The sequence below is a fragment of the Mauremys mutica genome, chromosome 1, assembly GCF_020497125.1.
Source record: "Mauremys mutica isolate MM-2020 ecotype Southern chromosome 1, ASM2049712v1, whole genome shotgun sequence".
Taxonomy (NCBI): Eukaryota; Metazoa; Chordata; order Testudines; family Geoemydidae; genus Mauremys; species Mauremys mutica.
The window spans coordinates 228,560,580-228,585,189 of record NC_059072.1 but is presented as its reverse complement, the minus strand read 5'-3'; the positions used below and the strand labels follow the sequence as shown (position 1 = coordinate 228,585,189).

The 24,610-nt window shown below is 40.7% G+C and overlaps 1 protein-coding gene across 2 annotated transcripts in view; it reads left to right on the top strand.

Annotated features, from left to right (window-relative positions):
- MOSPD2 (motile sperm domain containing 2) overlaps positions 1-23,384 on the top strand; it is a 62,847-nt gene extending 39,463 nt beyond the window's left edge. For both annotated transcript variants that reach the window (XM_045028309.1, XM_045028383.1), the window contains exons 10-15: positions 4,411-4,523; positions 6,006-6,102; positions 6,925-7,021; positions 17,417-17,546; positions 20,321-20,423; positions 21,037-23,384. In XM_045028309.1, the coding sequence (XP_044884244.1) occupies positions 4,411-4,523; positions 6,006-6,102; positions 6,925-7,021; positions 17,417-17,546; positions 20,321-20,423; positions 21,037-21,183 (687 nt within the window). In that variant the 3' untranslated portion in view covers positions 21,184-23,384. The remainder of the gene's footprint in view (positions 1-4,410; positions 4,524-6,005; positions 6,103-6,924; positions 7,022-17,416; positions 17,547-20,320; positions 20,424-21,036) is intronic.
- The last annotated feature ends 1,226 nt before the right edge of the window (positions 23,385-24,610 follow it).

The following is a 24,610-nucleotide window of genomic DNA, read 5'->3' as shown; positions in this document are numbered from 1 at the left end:
TTTGAACTTCATACATTCATTAAACAATTCTACTGATCACACCAAAGTACAATTACATGTGAATTTATAGGTCGGTTCCTATCTACATCGTATAAATCTTCTCCCTCATTATGCCAGGAAAGGGATCAACAGAGGTGGAGAGTTCCTGGGACCTTCTCATCTAATTCTAGTTACCCCAACACCTCTGAGAGGTTAGGGTGGCTACAACAGGCTTTGGGTGCCTGCAGAGTGGGTCTTGGCACCACAGTGTTGCTGTGAAGAGCAGTCCCTGTCCCCTGGCAAAGTCGAATCTATGCACAGTCCCCTTCTTCACACCTCCTGGTGCTTCCCCCACCTCCCTCTGATTCTATTGCATTGTAAATGACCACACTGAAGCTATAGATTAAGGGGCACTTTTCCTTCTACATGTCCCCAAGCAGTCACTTCATATTCTTTTGGGGCTTTTCCAACCCTCTGGTAGGTATCATGAATTTGGCAGTACACCCTCCATATCCGTTTTCCCAAGGGAGTTCTGGCACACAGCACCTTTGTAACTTTGCTTCAGTCTCTTTGCTCCCAGTGGAGTTCTGGCTGCGGCATCTAACCCTGCCAGTGTCTCAATGCTCCCAGCATGATTCTGAGCCACAGATGCAGTGAGCACTGACTTAGTTGCCCCAGGAAGGCTAGACAGCGAGCTTGCCCCCTCAGGTACTAAGTCTTACCTTGGTGGGTTTGCACTTGAGCCCTCTGGAATTATCCCTATTACATCATTACACAGAATAACACATTAAGAAAAGTCACTTCCCGTATTCCTGCAGTTGGCATCCCAGATTTGAGACTCAGGCTACAAGCACACTGAAGGGCTTCATCATACCCACATATATTTGCCTGCTAACACCTGATTAGATATGCGCTCATGTTCCTCCTCCTGGGTCCCATGAATGTGACTTGACCCTCTTCTCCTCTTTTGAACTGGTGGCATGTGTCCTGGTCAACAAGCTTCTGACCCTCTTGCTCTGTCTGCTCACTCTGATGCCAGGCCTCCAGCACCATCTCTCTCTCTCCTTTACAAGCAGCCTTTTCCACCCCAGCCTCCATAGCTCTGGACCTATCACCATGGCCACTGTGTCTTCTGGATCATCTGTGGCACCGTCTGCTTGGTCACCTGCATGCCCTGTAGGAGAAGGGACCCTGGTTTGGAGTGTGTCCATCCTGCCTCCAGGCACGGGAGTGCAGCAGTGCCATCAGCGCCATCCGTCTCTCCTTCACAAGCGGTCTTCACTCCAGCCTCCACAGCTCTGGGCTTCTCGCCATCACCATTACATCTTATTGACCATCTTGGGACCTGTCTGTGACACCGTCTCTTTGGTTCCTGCCTACCCTCTAGGAGAGAAAAAAGGGATCTAGTCTTGCCCCTGGCTTGGAGCAGGTGCTCCATCCATCCCATGATATATGTATGCAGTGTGGCCACCAATTCCAATTTTTCTGATCAGCAGAAGCCAGACCTCACTGTGCACACAGGCTCAGAATCTGCTCTTTCCTGAGCTGTTCCTAATTCATATTTGGCAACTATTTTTACCCAAGGCAATTAAAAGATCTGCTCCTGGCTTTCAGACTAACAGTAGAAGTGAAGTCCCTTGCAAAAGTGTTTTTAAAAGCTTCTTGTACTACACTAATCCCAAACACTGCTATAGATTCTGGCATAGATCCGGTCAGACACCCCCTTGCTGGCCACCCACCAGACTACGGTGAAGGGGGTTTAAGACACTGTCCCTAGATTCCAATCTTCTAGAGCCTGAATGGAGTCCAGCCACTGCCCCAATTTTGGGGTCCCTAGGCACACACTCAGGGCACAGACTTTCCATCTGGCATCCCTTTCTGAGAGCTGGAACCCATTGCCCAGCTGCCTGCCTCTGGGCAAGTCACTGACCCTTCGGACTCTCCCATACTTAAGTACATCCTCTCTCAAAACTCCAGCCCAAAAGTGTGAAGCATCTGGTTTAGTTTATCTCTCTTAGGAGGCAACATAGTAGTTGTAAAGCATTCAGCACACACTGGCAATTTGCCTAGTATCTAAGGCTACATCTACACTACAAGCAAGGGGTGTGGTTCTCAGCATGTGTATGCATACTCAGGCTCGCCTCTTATGAACTAGCGTGAGTATAGATTATAGATAGTAGCATAGCCACGGTAGCATAGGCAGTGGAGGTACAGCTTAGCTGGGCTGAGTAAAAACCCACTTGAAGCCAGTGGGTACATACTTGGCATGGCTAACCTGTATTGCTACTGTCACTGCCCATGCTACTGTGGCTACACTACTATTTATACTCGTACTAGCTCAGGGGTCGGCAACCTTTCAGAAGTGCTGTGCCGAGTCTTCATTTATTCATTCTAATTTAAGGTTTCACGTGCCAGTAATACATTTTAACGTTTTTAGAAGGTCTCTTTCTATAAGTCTATAATATATAACTAAACTATTGTTGTATGTAAAAAATAAGGTTTTTAAAATGCTTAAGAAGCTTCATTTAAAATTAAATTAAAATGCAGAGCCCCCCCAGAGCAGTGGCCAGGACCCGGGCAGTGTGAGTGCCACTGAAAATCAGCTCGCGTGCTGCCTTCGGCACGCGTGCCATAGGTTGCCTACCCCTGCACTAGCTCAATGAGAGCTAACATAAGTCTGCAGACGTGATCTGTGAGTCACACCCCAGCTTGTAGCGTAGCCATAGCCTAACGCAACTGCTCTTAATCATATAAAGGGCAAGAAAGTACACGTCTACAAACCAAAACACTGTACGTGCCTTTCCCTTCTTCAATTTTCTCACCACTCCAGAGCATTCTTTGGGCTTGTGTCAGAGTTCCTTGGGGCTGTCTCTGTCCAGTAAAGCAGGCAGTTTCACTGCTTCATGCAGGCGGTCACATGTTGGATGGCTTCTCCCTCAGAGAGTCCTTCCCCATTTTCTGTGACTTTGCTGTCTCCTCCTGCCCAATGGTTCATCTTGCAATCTGACTTCTGTATGTTTGTGTTTTCTTATTTAAACTTCTCCTTCTCAGCTGCTTTCTTTGTTCTGTCTTGTGGTAGCTGCTCACTGTTTTAAAAAAAACACACCACCACAACCCTCCCCTCAAATGGAGGAGGAAGTAGCTTTTCCCTTGGGATGCAGTTTCTCTCTTTTGCATAACTTTTGCCCCATCATTAGCCTTAAATATCTTCCTTTTGTCCTCAGTAGTGCACCTGGTGCATGTTTTGTGAGCAGTGGTGGATCCTCATAAAGTGAAGTGTTCATGATGTAGCAATTCTTTAATAAGAACATTTCATAATCCATAATGTCAAACAGAATTCAAAAGTTGGATTGATTCCCAAATTATCATGTTTTGTCCATTCTTACACTTTCTGTGTTTTGTCTGTGACAAAATATACCTTCACATAGCGAATCCCTCATGCAAATAAACTGAATGACAAAAACACCTCATTGCACTTAACTCAAGCTTACCAAATTTTTGCTTTGCTAATTTCAGCTTTCACCTTATACGCTTCCTAAATGAACTGCTTTAGCCCCGTCACCAAATTAATCATTTAGTTCTGGGTTGTGACATTAATAGGCAAAAGTATCCACTTTGCACTGTTGTAACAATCATGTTATATGTATGAAGTTACTGGAACCTCAGCTTCTTTCATATTGTTAAAACAACTAGGAGTCCTTGTGGCACCTTAGAGACTAACAGATTTATATGGGCATAAGCTTTCATGGGATATAACCCACTTCATCAGATGCATGGAGTGGAAAATACAATAAGCAGGTATAAATATACAGCACATGAAAAGATGGGAGTTGCCTTACCAAGTGTGGGGGTCAGTGCTAACCAGGCCAATTCAATCAGGGTGGATGTGGCCCATTCCCAGCAGTTGACAAGGTGTGAGTATTAACAGAGGGAAAATTATTTTTTGTAGTGACCCAGCCATTCCCAGTCTTTATTCAGGCCTAATTTGATGGTGTCAAGAATTGTCAAGTCAAAAATTGTAACATTCAAAAACCAGTAGGAGAGCACTTCAGTCTCTCTGGACACTCAATAACAGACATAAAAGTCATCATTCTTCAACCAAAAAACAGACTTCGAGAAACTGCAGAACTGGAATTAATTTGCAAACTTGACACCATCAAATTAGGCCTGAATAAAGACCTCTTCTTGTCAACTGTTGGGAATGAGACATCATATAAAATATGTAATTTGTTAGAAGCCTGATTGTGTGCATATATTTCAAAGCCATCATACATGGTTCATTCACTGAATTACAGGGAATTCAAAAATTAACAGATTCAATAACATGTAAATTTGGTGGAATGAGCATCTTGCTATTACGTTTACTGCAGAAATATGTACATGATTGTAATGTGTGTGACTCATATTTTTTATTCCTTTATTTTTACTCAGGTATGTTCTGTAGAACAAATTTCCAAACCAGAAGAGAATGACAAAACAGATTCCAAAACAAAAAATGCAAAGAAAGCGTTAACCATTTTTAAAGGACCGTTATTACATATAAGGTAATAGTGTTCAATAGTAATTTTGTTTGCTTTGTTGCATTGTGTATCGCTCCCTTAAAATTAATTTAATCAGTTTAAAACCACTGGAACTGAAATCAAGAGTTAAGCGATTTGACTAATTTTAATTTTTTGTCTTCTAAAAACTCTTACTTTATCTGATATGAAATCTTCTCAGACTTTCCTGTCTTCCATTCAACAATTCTAAGTATCTGTAGCATACTATATTTATCTGTGTGAATGAACACCTTCAGTGATCATTAATTTTTCCTCATAGATCAAAAGTTATTTTTTGGTTGTTTTTTTCAGTGCCATGTCTGTGCCTGGCACTAATTGACAGTCCAATGCTTAACTGTATTAGCAAAGTGACCAGTTTAACTAAATTTTAAATAATCTAGTTAGACCATTGTAAACTCCATAAACTTAAACTAGTTTAACCCTTGCTTAAAATTGCTTAGCTTAAGTAAGATAACCAGGTTGATTTTTTAAAACGTATTTCATTGGATGCAATTTTAGTTTCTGATTTAAGTTAAAACCAAATATAAACAAGGGTTACAGAGGTGTAAGTGTGTCTGTTAAGATTTGCACCAATTAAACTAGATCAATTTAGTTAATTGATGCAAGTTTTCTAATGTAGACAACGGATGTGCTGTCCGCCCTTCCTGCAGCTCCCATTGCCCAGGAACGGTGAACTGCAGCCACTGGGAGCAATGGTGGGCTGTGCTTGTCAATGTAAACAAAATGTCTCGTGGCCCGCCAGCAGATTACCCTGATGGGCTGTGTGCCAAAGGTTGCCAACCCCTGGTCTGAGGGGTGGGTAGAGGCATAAGGTAGCTTTGGGGGAGAAGGAGTCAAAACAAGCTAAATTACTGTTAAGAAATTGGGGAAAAGAAAGGAACTGATCATGATTACTTAACATGACCCTCACTTTTCAGAAAAAAATTGTCAGGAAAAAGAATAACACTTTTATGTGTGCCTTTCAATTATTTTATTCTTTTTAAAAATACTAATATCTTCTTGTGCCAGTTCTCTTCCTTCCATTACTAATCTTTTTCTTACTTGGCTCATGCATTTGCCCTGTTTTCTCTATTCAAGAAGAATGTCAAATTCCAGAACGATAATACCAGTGTCATACAATTTTGAAAGAGAGGCATAACCAACTTTTTCCAATTACATGAGAGTATCAAGAAACGGGAGAGACAAACCTTTAGTTCCTAGTGCACGCACGCACACAAAACACTTACACCTTTTACTGTTACCAGCTCTAGATTCTATCAAATTTAAATATGCTGCAGAATATTGTGGCAGCATGCCCATGGAGAACTTAATTAACAGTGACTGTAACTGATGGATAGAAAGCACTTTTTTAATAAATAAACTCAGATTTGTGTTATGATAAATGATTTAGAAAGATTATTTGTGTTAAAAATAGTGGATTGCTCAATGAAAATGGTATAATCCAATTTTTATTTTATTTTCAATTAGTCCATCAGAAGAGCTGTTTTTTGGATCCAAAGAAATTGGAGAGAAAAAATGCTTGATAGTTCTGACAAATGTGACTAAAAATGTAGTGGCCTTTAAGGTAAATATTATTTGTGTCTATACATTGTTTTGTTTTGCTGTACACATGCTTTTCATTTGTGCAGAAATATAAATTTGTTGTGGCAGATTTTGTGCAAAATCCCAAATCTTTCATGGAATAAAGGTCAAATGAGATAATTAACAGTAACAATAACGAAAGGGTGGTGTCTTAACACATATTTGGGTGTCCAGCCATTGCTAGATCTCCCCTCCCTCCCCCTTATTCCAGGAACAAGTCATCAGCTCTTTGTGATCAACTTGTCAAAGCTGCTGAAAAATCCATTCCCCATTAGATCACCTTCAGAGAAATAAGTGCAGTCCCGGTTCCATGTTCAACTCAGTAGCCATATTTTTAGGGATGAAGGAAATTAAATGAATTTAGGTGTGCATTGACTAGGTTTACCACCACTTCGTACATGTTCTTTGCATATATACATGATTCAGGTTTCAAAGTTGTCAAACTAGCAACTTTCACAAGTATTACGTTCAGTATTTTTGTTTGTTTAGTTTGTTTTTTTTTAAAAATAGAGAAGAAATCCGTCTTTACCAATTAGGGAAGGACAAAACTGATAGAGGAAGAAATTGGAAGCATTAGCTTCTAAGACTACTCCCAAAAAGGAAACGGGTGTGGGGTATGTTTTGGTTTTTTAAATCTGTTGTCTTCATTACTCCATCTTTTGGCAATAATAGAGGTCTGATAACATTTTAGGAACACCAAACCCTGTCTCTTCTCCTTTTTTGTAAATTAGCAGTAACAGAACTGGTAGGCAGAATGTGTTTAAACTCTGACATACTCCATATGCTTGTTTGTTTTTATTTTTAGGTGAGAACAACTGCTCCTGACAAGTATAGAGTTAAACCAAGTAATAGTAGTTGTGAACCTGGTACATCAATAGACATAGTAGTATCCCTCCATGGTGGTAAGTAGAAACTCATAGGACACACTTTTCAAACAAGTCTACAGGAGATACATGCACAATTAATAGCTCTTCTTTGAATTGGCCTCTATATATACTCAGTTGTGGGACACACCTCCTGGCACTGTGAGCTTTGGGACCTGCTAGACGAGCAGTGGACTAGCCATGGAGATTTGCTTAACATAACAAGGCACCCAAACTGCATTTTTTTTCTTCTTGGTACTGCTGTAGTATCACAGTTGACACTGCTTCATTATTCAAGATTTTTGCTGCTAAAATTGAGTGGGCCCATGTTAGGTTATCTTCAAGAATGGCTGAAGAATGTTTTAATCTGTTGCAGTAGTCCCTAGTGAAGGATTTAAAATAAGCATCATATTTAGAGATGTATATTGAGGCAATTTGGTTTGAATTATTTTCTTCATCCAGTAGAGAAGTGTTCTGTTAATCACTAATGCAATTAACAGTAGTCTTGTCTTTTTACCAAAGTCCCAGGATTTTGAGTGTAAAACAATGAAAATGAGATTGGCCTCTGGACAAGTTGAACAAACACAAACAATTTATTTCATTCAGTACAGATAACAATGTTAATATTTCATCCATGTGATTTGTAATTATACTGAAATTGTACTGCATACTGATATTTGATGGAAAAGAGATTCAAATTTTGTGTTATGGAAGTCAAATGTAAGTAATTTTGGGAATACATTTCTATAAAGAACAGCTGCATCTTTCTGCTTGGTTAGCTCTTTTATAATGAAATAATATGAAATCTTTTAAACAAGTTTTAGAGAGGAATGTTTAGCATGAGTGAATACTAAATTCATTCTTTATATTTCCTATAAGATATTGCCAGATATGTCTCCAAATGAGTTCTCATTTAAAATATTCCTAATTAAAAATCCATCACTGTTTAATTTTCTTTTTAATCTCAAAGGGTCCACATGTCGAAATAATTTTATTAAGGGTAATTATGTCAAATTATACCATAAATCCACTAAAGTGGTTGTTAGCTTGTTGTCTTATGCCTCTATTGCTATCCAGCTGCTTTTTTACAAATCTTACCAAATGCAATAAGTCTATTTTGTGAAATAACAGCAACAAATAAGTTTTGGATTGTTCACTAGCATAGATTTGCTGTTGCATTTTAACTAAATAGTCTCCATTAGGAAAATTTTAATTCCTGCAGTTTAATGTGTTTTCTCCTTTATTCCTGTGTGACGTCACAATTTTTTGACACCTATTGTAGTTGCAGTATACCTACCTTCTTCGAGTGATAGTCCCTATGTGTATTCCATATGTGGGTACGCATGCATGCCATGCGCCCGAGTCCGGAAGTGTTTTTCAGCAGTGTCCGTTGACCTACACATGTATAGTGAGTCTCTTTGTGGCTCCCAGGCGAGGATAAGTAGTAGTGTCGGTTGATGCCACTCCAGTTCCCTCTCACCTCTGCCTGGCCTCAGTCGGAAGCCCTGTTCCTTCATGCTTAGTCTGCTAAGAGAGTGATTTTACTTTGTATATACTATGTAAATAATTTTGTTAGTATAGGTAGATAAGTTAATTTACAGTGCTAGGCAAGGCTGAGAGCTTCTTAATGAGGGTTTGATCCCCAAGCTCTTTAGCACCCAACAACCCTTAACCGGGGATGGGGCTACTCAGGAAGACATCCCTTAGGGGAGTATCTATTAATGAAGATCCTGTATGGGTATGTCTACACTACTAAATTATTCTGATTTTACAGAAGTGGACTTTTGGGAACAGATTGTATAAAGTCGAGTGCATGCATCCACACTAAGCATATTAATTCGGCGGTGTGTGTCCATAGTACCGTGGCAAGCGTCGACATTCCAAGCGGTGCACTGTGGTAACTATCCCACAGTTCCCGCAGTCCCCGCTGCCCATTGGAATTCTGGGTTGAGCTCCCAGTGCCTGATGGAGCCAAAAATTTGTTGCGGGTGGTTGTGGGTAAATGTCGTCAGTCAACCCTCCCTTCGTGAAAGCAACGGCAGACAATGATTTTGCGCCCTTTTCCCTGGATTGTCTGAGCAGACACCTTAGCACGGCAAGCATGGAGCCTGTTCAGCTCACCGCAGCAGTTATGAGCATTGTAAGCACCTCACACATTATCGTGCAGTTTATGCAGAACCAGAAGCTGAAAAACCAGGCAGCGAGGCGACTGCAGCGTGGTGACGAAGAGTGATGAGGACATGGACACAAACTTCTCTCAAAGCGCGGGCCCTGGCAGTGTGGACATCATGGTGTTAATGGGGCAGGTTCATGCCGTGGAACGCCGATTCTGGGCCTGGGAAAAAAGCACAGACTGGTGGGATCGCATAGTGTTGCAGGTCTGGGATGATTCCCAGTGGCTCTGAAACTTTCACATGTGTAAGGGCACTTTCATGGAACTTTGGGACTTGCTTTCCCCTGCCCTGAACCGCAAGAATACCAAGATGAGAGCAGCCTTCACAGTTGAGAAGCGAGTGGCGATAGCCCTGTGGAAGCTTGTAATGCCCGATAGCTACCGGTCAGTTGGGAATCAACTTGGAGTGGGCAAATCTACTGTGGGGGTTGCTGTCCTGCAAGTAGCCAATGCAATCACTGAGCTGCTGCTATCAAAGTTAGTGACTCTGGGAAACATGCAGATCATAGTAGATGGCTTTGCTGCAATGGGATTCCCTAACTGTGGTGGGGGGATAGACGGGACCTATATCCCTATGTTGGGACCGGACCACCAAGGCACCGAGTACTTAAACCGCAAGGGGTACTTTTCAATGCTGCTGCAAGTACTGGTGGATCACAAGGGACCACCAACATCGACGTGGGATGACCAGGAAAGGTTCATGACGCTCGCATCTTCAGGAACTCTGGTCTGTTTAAATGGCTGCAGGAAGGGATTTACTTCCCAGGCTAGAAAATAACTTTTGGGGATATTGAAATGCCTGTAGTTATCCTTGAGGACCCAGCCTACCCCTTAATGCACTGGCTCATGAAGACGTACACAGGCACCCCGGACAGTAGTAAGGAGCTGTTCAACTATAGGCTGAGCAAGTGCAGAATGGTGTTAGAATGTGCGTTTGGACGTTTGAAGGGTCGCTGGCGCAGTTTACTGACTCGCTCAGACCTCAGCGAAACCAATATCTCCATTGTTATTACTGCTTGCTGTGTGCGTCACAATCTCTCTGAAAGTAAGGGGGAGATGATTATGGCGGGGCGGGAGGTTGAGGCAAATCGCCTGGCCGCTGATTATGCACAGCCAGAGACCAGGGCAATTAGAAGAGCACAGCAGAGCACGCTGCACATCAGAGAAGCTTTGAAAACATGTCTGTTTGTTCCGCAGTAGCCCCAGAGTTGCATCCTGCCTCCTCTGATCTTCCTGCCGTCACCTCTGCTCACATTCACTGGCCGCTTTCCTGTCCTGTGCTATTGTGTCCCTCCACACTTTCTGCTGAGCTCTTTCAGTGCGGGACGCCTGCATGAGCTCAGAGAACATTTCATCACACGTGTGGTTTTTTTCACTGCCTTATCTAATATAGCCTTTGGGATGGAGGAGGGAGGCTTGAAACATTCGCAGCTGTGGGAGGGAAAAAATGGGAGAGAAGTATTTTAAAAGATACATTTTACAGAACAAGGGGTATACTCACTCATGGTGAACAACACTATTCACATTACATAGCATGTGATTTCAGTACAAGGTCATTTTTTTGCAACTTATATTGAGTGCCTGTGGCTTTGGTGTTAGAGATCAAACACGCCAGGCAACAGAATTTGGCTTGCAGGCGGCCATGGTAAGTCATGGTCTTTCATAACAGCAGCGCCCTCCTTTTCCATATCAAGCAAAGCCCATTGAGTTGTCCATTTAGGGCTGCGGTTTTTGTGTTAACGTGCAGCAGCAGCAACCAAACTAACACCCCCCAGCCCCACCCCCTGCTTTTCTCTGGAATGACTGCTAGCATGGCGTGGTAAAGTGTCCTACTATGGAGGACAGAATAAGGTTGCTCTCCCCAGAAACCTTCTGCAAAAGCTTTTAGAGTACCTCCAGGAAAGATTCATGGAGATGTCCCAGGAGGATTTCCGTTCCATTCACAGACACGTTAACAGACTTTTCCAGTAGCTGTACTGGCCACGAATGCATCCCAAGTCCTCAGAGCAAATTCATCATTAAACGCTTGCTTTCAAACCATGTTTTATATCTACAAAGGTACACTCACTGGAGGTCCCTTCTACAGCTTCATGGTCTGGGATACCACCTTGGGAGAGTTGGGAGGGTATTTCAGTCAGGGTGAGAAAAAGATCCTGGCTGTCAGGGAGAATGGTGTGCTGTGTGCTCTCCTCAGCGTTGTCCTCCTTCTCATCATCATCTTCCCTGTCCGCAAAATCCTCAGGCATGGTGACTGAGAGTACCCCATCATCAGAGTCCATGGACGGGTGGGGTGGTGGGGGCAGCCCCCCCCCACCTAGAATTGCCTGCAGTTCAGCGTAAAAGCGGCATGTCTGCGTCTCTGTCCCGGAGCGTCCGTTTGATTCTTTGGCTTTCTGGTAGGCTTTTCTCAGCTCCTTAAGTTTCACGCAGCACTGTGTGAAGTTCCTGTTGTGGCCTCTGTCCATTGTGGCCTTGGAGATTTTTTTTCAAATATTTTGGCATTCCGTCTTTTGGAACAGAGTTTTGATAGCACTGATTCATCTCCCCATACAGCAGTCAGATCCAGTTCCTCCTGTACGGTCCATGCTGGAGCTCTTTTTCGATTCTGGGACTGCATGGTCACCTGTGCTGATCAGCTCTCCACACTGGGCAAACAGGAAATGAAATTCAAAAGTTTGCGGGGCTTTTCCTGTCTACCTGGCCAGTGCATCTGAGTTCAGATTGCTGTCCAGAGCAGTCACAATGGTGCACTGTGGGATAGCTCTCGGAGGCCAATACTGTCGAATTGCGTCCACCCTAACCCTAATTCGAACAGGCAATGTCGATTTCAGTGCTACTCCCCTCGTCAGGGAGGAGTACAGAAATCAATTTTAAGAGCCCTTTATGTCAACAAAAATGGCTTTGTTGTGTACATGGGTGCAGGGTTAATTCGATTTAACACTGCTAAATTTGACCTAAACTCATAGTGTAGACCAGGCCTATGTCCTAGTAAGGAGGAGAGGATTGAAGATGATAAAATACGGGTAGGATCTGATGAGAAACAGTCATATGAAAAAGAGTCCCATTCAATTACATCATGTAAGTGACAAGTTTTTAAAGTGCTTTTATACAAATGCTAGAAGTCTAAATAATAAGATGGGTGAACCAGAGTGTCTCATATTAAATGAAGATATTGATATAATAGGCATCACAAAAACTTGGTGGAATGAGGATAATCAATGGGACATAGTAATACCAGGGTACAAAATATATCAGAGGGACAGAACAGGTCATGCTGGTAGTGGAGTGGCACTATGTGAAAGAAAATGTAGACTCAAATGAAGTAAAAATCTTAAATGAACCAAACTGTACCATACAATCTCTATGGATAGTGATTCCATGCTCTAATAATAAGAATATAGCAGTAAGGACCTATTACTGACCACCTGACCAGGATGGTGATAGTTACTGTGAAATGCTCAGGGAGATTAGAGAGGCTATAAAAATAAAAAACATAATAATAATGGGGACAAGTATCAAGAATGGGGAATTTCAGCTATCCCCATATTGACTGAGTACATGTCACCTCAGGACGGGATGCAAAAATAAAGTTTCTTCACACCTTAAATGGCTGCTTCTTGGAGCAGCTAGCCCTGGAACCCACAAGAGACGAGGCAATTCTTGATTTAGTCCTAAGAGGAGCACAGGATCTGGTCCAAGAGGTGAATATAGCTGGATGCTTGGTAATAGTGACCATAATATAATTAAATTTAACATCCCTGTGGCGGGGAAAACACCACAGCAGCCCAACACTAGCATTTAATTTCAGAAAGGGGGACTACACAAAAAATGAGCAAGTTAGTAAAACAGAAATTAAAAGGTACAGCGCCAAAAGTGAAATCCCTACAAGTTGCATGGAAACTTTTTAAAGAAACCATAATAGAGGCTCAACTTAAATATGTACCCCCAAATTAAAAAACATAGTAAGAGAACCAACAAAGTGCCACCATGGCTAAACAACAAAGTAAAAGAAGCAGTGAGAGGCAAAAAGGCGTCCTTTAAGAAGTGGAAGTTAAATCCTAGTGAGGAAAATAGAAAGGAGCATAAACTCTGACAAATGAAATGTAAAAATATAATTAGGAAGGCCAAAAAAGAATTTGAAGAACAGCTAGCCAAAGACTCAAAAAGTGATAGCAAATTTTTGGGGGGTACATCAGAAATAGGAAGTCTGCTAAACAACCAGTGGAGCCACTGGACAATCAAGATACTAAAGGAGCACTCAAGGATGTTAAGGCCATTACGAAGAAACTAAATGAATTATTTGCATTGGTCTTCACTGCTAAGGATGTGAGGGAGATTCCCAAACCTGAGACATTCTTTTTAGGTGACAAATCTGAGGAACTGTCCCAGATTGAGGTGTCATTAGAGGTGGTTTTGAAACAAATTGATAAACTAAACAGTAATAAGTCACCAGGACCAGATGGTATTCACCCAAGAGTTCTGAAGGAACTCAAATATGAAATTGCACAACTACTAACTGTAGTTTGTAACATATAATTTAAATCAGCTTCTGTACCAAATGACTGGAGGATAGCTAATGTGACGCCAATTTTTAAAAAGGGCTCCAGAGGTGATCCCAGCAATTACAAGCTGGTAAGCCTGACGTCAGTACTGGGCAAACTGGTTGAAAATGTAGTAAAGAACAAAATTGTCAGACACATAGATGAACATGATTTGTGGGGAAGAGTCAACATGTTCTTTGTAAAGGGAAATCATGCCTCACCAATCTACTAGAAGTCTTTGAGGGGGTCAACAAGCATGTGGACAAGAGGGGCCCAGAGGATATAGTGTACTTAGATTTTCAGAAAGCCTTGGACAAGGTGCCTCACCAAAGGCTCTTATGCAAAATAAGCTGTCATGGGATAAGAGGGAAGGTCTTCTCATGGATTGGTAACTGGTTAAAAGATAGGAAACAAAGGGTAGGAATAAATGGGTAGTTTTCAGAATGGAGAGAGGTAGATAGGGTGTCCCCCCAGGGGTCTGTACTGTTCAAGATGATGATCTGGAAATAGGGGTAAACTGAGTTGGCAACATTTGCAGATGATACAAAAATACTCAAGATAGTTACGTCCCAAGGAGACTGCGAAGAGCTACAAAAGGGTCTCTCAAAACTGGGTGACCAGTCAACAAAATGGCAGATGAAATTTGATATTCAGGGGGGAGGGATAGCTCAGCAGTTTGAGCATTGGCCTGCTCAACCCAGGGTTATGAGTTTAATCCTTGAGAGGGCCATTTAGGGATCGGGGGTTGGGGGGGAATCTGTCGGGGACAGTACTTGGTCCTGCTAGTGAAGGCAGGGGGACTGGACTCAATGACCTTTCAAGGTCCCTTCCAGTTCTATGAGATAGGTATATCTCCATATGTAATGTTGATAAATGCAAAGTAATGCACATTGGAAAACATACCAACAATAGCTATAAAATGATGGGGTCTGAATTAGCTGTTACCACTCAAGAAAGAGATCTTGGAGTCATTGTGAATAGTTCTCTGAAAACGTCCACTCAATTTACAGTGGCAGTCAAAAAAGCAAACAGAGTGTTGGGAATCCTTAAGAAAGGGATAGTTAATAAGACAGAAAAGATCATATTGCCTCTATATGGCACGCCCACATCTTGAATACTGCGTGCAGATGTAGTTCCCCCATCTCAAAAGATATATTAGAATTGGAAAAGGTTCAGAAAAGGGCAAAAAAAATTATTAGGGGTGTGGAACGGCTTCCATATGAGGAGACATTAATAAGACTGGGAATTTTCAGCTTGGAAAAGAGACAACTAAGGAGGGATATGATTGAGGTTTATAAAATCATAGAGAGGTGTGGAGAAAGTAAATAAGGAAGTGTTATTTACTCCTTCTCATAACACAAGAACTAATTTCACCAAATGAAATTAATAGGCAGCAGGTTTAAAACAAACAAAAGGAAGTATTTTTTCATACAACATTCAGTCAGCCTGTGGACCTCTTTTCCAGAGGATGTTGTGAAGGCCAAGACTATATCTAGTTCTTTTTTTAACCCTATTAAATTCATGGAGGATAGGTCCATCAATGGCTATTAGCCAGGATGGGCCGGGATGGAGTCCCTAGCCTGTTTGCCAGAAGCTGGAAATGGGCAACAGAGTTTGGATCACTTGATGATACCTGTTCTGTTCATTCTCTCTGGGGCACCTGGCATTGGCCACTGTCTGAAAGCTGGATACTGGGCTAGATGGACCTTTGGTCTGACCCAGCATGGCCGTTCTTATGTTCTTATGTAGTGTAGTTAATATAGTAGATCTCTTCCCTGTTTGGGAACCGCATCCCCCTCCACCCTGCCTCAGGGACTATCCCCATGATCCCAGGCTTCAAAAATTGTGTCTCCTACCCACACTCCATCTGTGTGAGTCTCTAATGCCTGGATGAGGCACACACCGTGGCATGCTGCGCCCTCTGTAAGTCCTTCCTGCCGAGGACCAGGGAAAGTCCACAAGCTCCACCTCTGCAAATATCTTATGGAGGAGGCCATGCGGCCCCAGGCTCGCTCAGATCCCGGCCCAGGAGGCCCCACCACACACACCCAGTACAGCGGCCACCATCGGCAGTGAGTGTCCACTCCAGGCACAGTGCCTGCCTTGGATCTCCATAGGCTAAGGACAAGTCCTAATATGAGAACAAAAAGCTCTGACAGGCACAAGAGTCAAGTCTCTGCAAAGGACTGCACCCAAGTTGAGTGTTTCCTCCTCAAGCCGAGTTAGGGATGATGTCACATGTAGATACGGCTGGCCCAGCACCCAAGATACCCCATATGCAAGGCAAGGCCAGGCACCAATGGGATCCAATGGTACCGATGGTCACCTGGGCACCCAAACATCTGGAACACTCACCAGCATGCCCAACACCACCCATCCCTCTGTGTTTATTCACCGTATCACTGTCCACTTCATGAAAGGATTATTCAGCACTTTTCCACTAGCGCTGAAGCCCACACCCTCATGTGACCTTAATCTCATTCTCTTTGCCCTCACAAGACCATCCTTTGAACCAATGGCCACTTCTCAATGAAAGTGGCATTCTTGGTAGCCATAACCTTGACCAGAGAAGTCGATGAGCTTGCAGCCATGATACCAGACACCCCTCCCACACACACACACGATATTCCACAAGGACAAGATGTCCTTATGGCTGCACCCCAATTCCTTCTAAAAGTGGTATCTGAGTTCCACCTCAATCAGTCCATCCACTTGCCAGTATTCTGCCTGAAGCCACACGCCTCCCCACTGACAGGGCCTGCATTCCCTTGATGTCTCATGCATGCTAGTGTCCTTCCTCCACGGGGCTGGACCATTTCAAAAATCACTTAAACTATTGGTGGCCATTGCCAAAAGGTCAAATGGACAAGCCCTCTCATCCCAGCCCATCTCCAAATGGGTCTTGGAGCGCATCCTCAAATGCTACAAACACTTCAGCTATCTCCGCCAGGCAGGGTCATGGCCCATTCTACAGGGAAATAAGTCGCCTTCTCAGCCTCACTGGCGAATGTGTCCTGGCAAGACATCTCTTGAGCTGTGATGTGGCGTTCTGTCCACACTTTCATGGCACACTACGCCATAACACAAGTGGCAACGACAGACACAGCCATGGGCAATGCTATACTACAGATCGCAGTGCCATTAGTATCCTCACACCCATCTCCGTGTTGTTCATTGCTCGCAAGACACCCACGTGTGGAATACACATAAGGACCATCACTCAAAGAAGAGAAAGTTACTTACCTGTAACTGGAGGTTCTTCGAGTTGTGTGGTCCCTCTCTATAGTCCACTACTTGCCCTCCACCCCTCTGCTTTGAACTGGATTTTGTAATGGTAAGAGGGGAACTGGAATGCCATCGACCCACACTCCATCTTATATCCTCTTCTTGGGAGCCACTAGGAGACTCCCTATGCATTGCAAGTCAACGGACACTGTAAGAAACACTTCTGGATTCAGGTGCATGGCGAGCATGCACACTCGTGTGTGACATACACACAGGAACCACACATCTCGAAGAACTTCCAGTTACAGGTGAGTAACCTCCTTTTTCTAGTATTTGTGCTGTTCTGTTAAATTTACTTAAACTGCACAGTTCACTTTTTCCTTAGTAACTAAAATTACTTTTTAATTTCCTTCCTAGAGAGGTAAAAGTGGTGTTTTAGTGTAAATGTACAACCTCCGCTAAATTTATTGTTTTGGATTTTTTGGTTGAGGGTAGGTTTTGCCGCTTCCCTGCAGGACCGTTTCCTGATAATGGCAGCAGAAATGGACCAGGCTTCTGGGGCAGGTGTACCAGAATTAGCTCAGTTTTGGAAAGAAGTCCCTAGAAACAAAGTGATGGAACATAGGTACGCATATAGTTGGCTTAAAGGCTTTTCTTATGTGGGTCTTGTATTCTAATTTCTTGTATTTGTGCATCATCACCAATATTAAAGATTCTACAAGTTGAATTATGCTCTTGGTGACCCCTGTTCATCCCCATTGCCTGCAGTGGGTTTTACAGGTAAAATTGATTGGCACTTAGTTTGTTATTGATGCATAAGCTGTAATAGAACTGAACTCTCACAATGTTAAGTGTTAACATGAGTAAGCAGCAGTAGGAAAATTTATTTTTGTAACAAAAGTGAACAGATGTTACTGCATAGACAGAGTAGATAAGCTGAGTAAGAAAGTGCTATTTTTATAAAATCACTTTTTAGATTAGAACTGCCGTTCAGCATTCTCTTGATAGGTGGTTGTTTTGGGTTTTTTTTGAGTGAGGGCAGGGCAGTATAATTTCATAGGTGTTTTCTAAAGAGCAAATAGTTAGAAAGAAGAATTGGATAATATAGAAATATTTTCTAGCCAATGCTAGAATGCTCTTTTCCCCCATCAGACATGTACTGGTAGAAATGTCTCCTGCAGAGCCACCAGACCTGCTTTACTGAACGTATACCTTAATCCATGATGCAAAGCTTCTCCAGAACTCCACTTTATTTCATGCACACCTTAATTACCCTTACTAACAACTGTTCTTCTATACATTTTTGGGAAAATGTTATGCATAACATAACATACACTTTCACTTAGAACTTTCAGAATTTAGCTAAATCCAAATCAGTTTTCACCAGGACAACAAAAAGCATATCTCATAACATTCATTCTCTAGTAGAAAACAGATCTGGAAAATTTCATCCTACAGTGTGAATGTTGGAAAAAGTTAACAGCAATTAAAGTAAAGTCTGGAGGATGGAAGCACTTGGCTTTAATAAAATTGGCAAGTTTGTTAGGGCATTACAACCTAAGAGCTCTCTTCATCATACATTTCCCCCCCCCACCTTACTGAAATTCATATTTTACTAAATTGCTTCTTTGTGTTTTAATTAAATCTGTTTTTCCAGCTCATATATGTTTGAGATGTGAATGTTGAACCTAGCCATGTAATTCAAAATGATACATAGATGCACATAAGAGAATATTTTATGATAATTAAGCAGTTCGTAAATGCAACCATTAGGTAAATTTTCTGTTGCTCTGTCGTTCAATAAACTTATTCTTTCTGGAAAGTGTAAAAGCAATGTCACTTTTCAAGGAATTGTGGGATTATTTCTCACATTTTAGCTGCTTTTTTTCAAAATACAAATCGTGTAAGGGTAGATTCTTCCAAAATCCCCACAGAAAAGAATAAAGTTTTATATAGGAAAACATGACACAATTTTTAGATCATTTTTGTTTACACATATTAGAAAGGTAAACTGTGTGCATTTGCACACTGAGTTTGTAAAATGTAAGTAAATGCTTTCTTGCTTAGACACTGATATTTTGTTAGGGTAGACTATTGAGCAATAGTGAGAAATTGCTTGACTATATTAAAACTGCCACAACAGCCTTCAAGGGATAGTTGACTAATAAACCAATACAAATGAATGCACCAGGAAGCAAGATGTTCTGAAATGTGCTTGATCCAGTAATGTGGAATGTGGCATGTAGATTTATACAGTGCTGACCTTTTCGTTTTCAAGGAAACCTATATCAAGTGCAGTAGAGCATGTCATGATTGCCCACCTAAAATCATGCATTGTTGTTTGAATATTTATAGACGCAGACGAATAGCTCCATCTTGCTAAGACCTCTCCCAGAGGAAGCCAGTTAGCATTTTGTTTTTTCAAAAACAAGTTATTCCAAAGCATTCTGTCCATTTTATTCTGCTTTATTCTTCTCTCAAAAGTTTTAATATTTCCATTCTTCTCACATAAGAATACTGAAAGTCTCATGATAAGCTCGATTTTTCCCCACCCACCCCACCCCCTGCCAGCAAATAAATGCATCCATCTCTTCTAATGGTCTTAAATGTTTCCAAATTGGTTCCTGCTGTGTTTTTATAAAATGCTTTAATTTTCAATATCATGTGTGACATCAAATGCATGCACTGGTTATTTTTTCTCAAGTAACGTTTTTGGGTTTTTTTACCTTGTTATTGTAAACCATGTCTTGAAGCTGGTAACTAAGTATATTTAGGCATGCTTTGAAATTCTGTTTCTGCTTTCTCTGAATATTTTATACTTAACATAAATGAAACAACATTTCTTTGGTATTGAATCTTGGGTTATAATCAGCTATATAGTGTATGTAACTATGTAAGATTAAAAGCATAAAGGTAAGTGATATATTCTGAGGCAGTGGTTCTCAACCTGCGGCCTGTGGGCCACTTGTGGCCCAATCAGCATACAACTGCGGTCCATGTGACAGCGTCAGGGCCATACCTGTAGTATATATATTGTGTGGTTGCAGCCCAAACAACACATAAAGAGCTGCAAATGTGGCCAACCCAACAATGGTAAATAGGTTGAGAACCACTGTTGTAAGGGATTATTCTGTTCCTGTTCTGCCTTCATACTTCAAAAGCTGTCACACTGTAACCATGGTATTTTGGGCATGATCCATCTCCTGTCTACTTCATTGGGGTCAGAATCATCTCTTTGATAAGAATGTTGTATTGAACTATTCAGTGGTAAAATAATTGAACTGTAATATATTATGAATAGTGTGTTTTAGGTTTTTTGTCCTTTAAATGTTTTTTTTGTTTTAGTTAAAACGACAGACTTTATAATAATATTGATGAACTGCATTTAAATGTTCACAGGTTAAGATGTCATGTTGTAGAAAGTAGCAAGCCTTCTACTCTGACATTAAAAGAGAATTCATTTAATATTCCTACAAAAACCAATGAAGATTTACACTTACAGGTAAGAGTATTCTTTCATACAAAATGGTCATTGAACAGAATTATAGATGAATAGCTTGCCGCTATAAATGGCAGTAGAAGATTTAATGAAATTGTACAAAACAAGTTTCAAACTGAAAATATTTTCAGTGGAGGAATTGAATGCTTCAGAGTAACTGTAAACTAAATACAGGGACATCATTATTTTAATTATTCTTGATATAATGAACTCTGCTACATTTTCCACTTCCAACACACTACTCTCATTCCTTTTATATGTATTAAATACCTCAAGGAGTAGAATTGCTACGTGTCCCTATCTGTCGATTAGTAGAAAAGTGTCGTTTTTTATATATATACATACATACATAGATCTAGCTAGCTAGCTATAGGTTAAGATAGAATTGCTTATACCTCTGAAATAGTATCTTCTACAGATGTGATCCAAATTATGGGAGCACATTGTGATAGAGGAATTCTTGAAGATGTTTTGTGTGTATCTTATAAAATATACTGTTGGCTAATTTAGTATTGTAACTGCTTCTCAGAATTACGTACAGCTAAAATCACTAGAGATAGGAGAGTTCATTCAGCAAAAAGCTGTTTAATATCATGTAACCTGTTTTTCTTTTCAGCTAACTCAATTATTACAGGTTAATAGAAGACTTCAAGAGCAGATTGATCGCTGTGTCTGGTTCCAGCAGCTAATAGTTGTATTAGCATTGTTCTTAGTTGCTATTGCTGCCTTTTGCTTCTACGTGTTGTACACTCAGAGATGCTAAACAGCAATGCTTTGCACTACCCCTGCTGGCTGTGTTAATCGGTTTGAAAGGAGAGAGAATCCAATGCTGCTCCATTAAACCCTGAAACTACCAAAAACGAGAGAGGTCTGTGCTGTAAAGTACAACGTTGAGTCATACTATTTGCTGTTAAAAGAAGAAACGAAAGACCAACAAGAGTTCAGAAATTTACTGAAACTGTCTTGACACAGTGCAGAAAAAAGATATTAAAAGAGCTAGGAGCTATGTTCACTGGACAAGTTATTGAATATTACCAAACAGAAAAGATGAGTAAATGTAACAATATACCGTAACTTTAAAACTGCATAGAATATATTATTTTTCTCTTTTTGGTTGAAGTACTTTGAATGTCACCTTTTTAGTTTCATTCATTCTCATGCATACAGGATATACTAAAAGGTGCAAGCAGGCTGCTTACATTTATTTAAAAAAATAACTTTTTTTTTTTTACAGAATTAAAATTGTTATATAGTACAGGTTAGATTTTTCTTACATGATATGTGTGTATGTACATAGTGTATATGAAAATAGGGAGACATATAGTACACAGTAGTTAAATGGTGATTCTTTTTGAAATTCAGGAACAGCATTCTTATCATGGTTAAATCTTTATTTTTTGTTTTTTTCTGAATGTAAAACTATTGTATAAATATTTCATGCCAAATAGTATACACAGTACATCAGTTTGTAGCCATATTCCCCAGAAAAAATGCCTGTCATAATTCCGAAGAAATTTGATAAAAATACTTCTGTTGAGATGCTGTCCTAATTAATTATAGATATTTTGTTTTATTAAATTTTCCTACTCTGTTTACTAATTTCACATTGTTGTGGAAGGAACTCTTTATACGAACTTCAAAGCAACAGGCTGTTAAGTAGGTCAGCAATAGTCAACTGCATGATTCATATAAAAGCTAAAAATCAATGTAAGTAACATTTCTGAGCGATGTGCAATCTTTCAATCATGCATGAATATTTGGAGGAAACAAGCCAGATCAGGAAAAGATTGAGTATATTAGCTAGACTATGAAAAATATAGTATCTGCTGCTTCTTTGAAAGCATTTTAGGAATGGTATATAAAACGAGTGAGAATTTATTCTAGCAAAGATTCTTTGTACTCATTTCTGTAAATATTTATATTGAAATGATCTAAAAATTAAAAGCCTAAAAGGAGACATGGTATCTTTCATAAATTAAGGGTCTCTCTCCGCCCCCCCCCCCTTTTTTTTTTGACTGACCATTTATAATAAATGCTTGAAACTTAAAACTGAAATCTAGTTCTTGTTTTCACCACAAATTGGCTTGTCCGGATAAGTCTCTTTATTAGTGCTGGGCCGATGGCTTTGATTTTTTTTAATCAATTAGAAAAGATCATTGCAGAGTTAATGTTATATTTTGAATGTACTGTTCCCCCTCCCAAAAAAAAAATTTAAGGGGGGAGAAAACAGGACAAACTGGGTGTCAGTGTCTCTTTAATAATTATAGGTGTGGCATCATTGACATAAAGTAAAAGAAAATTGTTTAAAAAAATGTGATCAGTAGTTTATTCTACAAAATTAGATAGTGAACTAATAGACTAATTCTGATTAAGCAGAATATCAATCCAATAAGGTTACTGAAAATTTACTATAGAAATGGAAAGCTTTTGCAGAAATACCTTTGTACTTGGTGAGCTATACTGAATTAACTCATACTTCACGTTACTTTATCACAATGTTCTCTTTATTTTTTCATTATTCTGGGTTTTGTTCAGCTTGCTTTCTGCTGTTCTTTTATTTTCTATAATATTTAATACATTCAAACATCAGTTACCATTAGCCATATTGTTTAAATTATTTTCCTGTACTTCAGATTCCAAATATTTCACTGTCAACAAAGCATTTAATGGAACATCCTCTGGAAAAATAATCTAGAGTTCTGGTAACATACAGTAATTTGTAAATTAGAGACAAGTTTTACTAACTCTGTTTATAAAATGCTTTTTGCTAATTTTGACTGGATATAGTAGCACTTTTTGTAAAATTGCAAGAAATATATTCTTAGAATCTTTGCCAATATAAATATTCTAATGCTCTGGTGCTTTCATATATTTTCAGTATTTTTAATACAATGTTAGTATTTACTTTGTATAATTGATCAGATGAACATGTTTTCTATTTTAATATGTTTTAGAGGAATAAATACACTTGTGAAAGATAAGGAAAAAATGTGGCATTTACTGTTTAGAGTCTTAAAAAATTGATTGTAGAGTTAAAAATCTGTGGGTTTTGCGGTAGGAGTTTGTCCTTTTAGGGTACAGTTCCTAGCACAGTGAGACACCAACCTAGCAATGGCGTCTAGATACCAGGTTTACCGTGTGTGTGTGTTTGTAATGTACACACACCACGCGCACAGTCTTGTTAAACCTAACTAGAATTTCAGTACCATATAGCATATGAAGATATAAATGTAATCCAAAGAGCATAATGAACCACAGAATAACTTCACTTTTGGGGCTAGGTTTATTTGGTACTTCCTCAGTGCAAGGGGCTGGACTTGAGGACCTCTGAAGGTCCTTTAGTGTCCTACATTTCAACGATCACGCAACATACAGTTACTCTTTGAGTAGTGTCCCTATGGGTGATCCACTTCAGGCACACGTGTGCCTCTTGAGCCTTGATTGGAAACTTTCAGCTAGAAGTGTCAGTTTGGCCCGTGCATGTTCCCTATGCCTCCTCATGCCAGACACCGAGGCTATATAGGGGTGCATGGCTGATCCGTCCTCAGTTCCATCTCAACTGCCTCGACCTGAGACGGAGACTTAGCGTGTCTGCCTTGAGCATGCCTCAGCCTTTCTAATATTTCCCTAGTGTTAAGATACTTAGTCTAGTAGTTGGTGGTAGTTTGTGTAGTTATAGTTAATTAGTTTTTATACGTGTTGAGGGATTAGTTTGTTCTCCTCTCCCTTTTCCCTCTGGGAGACTCGTTTTCATGGCAGAGCATGCCTGGCTTGCCAGGCTTCAAACGCTGCCTCTCCTGCCAAGAGGCTATTCCTGTAATCAACAGCCACTCTAAGATTGTCCATTGCTTGGAGGAGTCCCACGTCTCCCAGAAGTGAAACTTCTGCTTGGCCCTCAATTCTAGGGGAAGGAAGAACAGGGAGATCAATTAAATATGGTTCGCGATGAAACGCTCCCTGTGACCAGAACCAGGTCAGGAGATCCTCTCCCCTACACACACCATACATCTGGCCCCAGACAGATCCAGCGCTCCCTCTGTCTTGGGGCATGCTTCCTGTAAGGAAGGGAACATTTTGGAGGCTTCTGGGAAGACTCTCAAAAAGAGGAGTGTGGACTCACTCCGGGGAATCAGGTCCCCAGTCAAGTCTGTGGTCTCTGAGGGTACCATTGAGACCAAGGACTCCTCCAC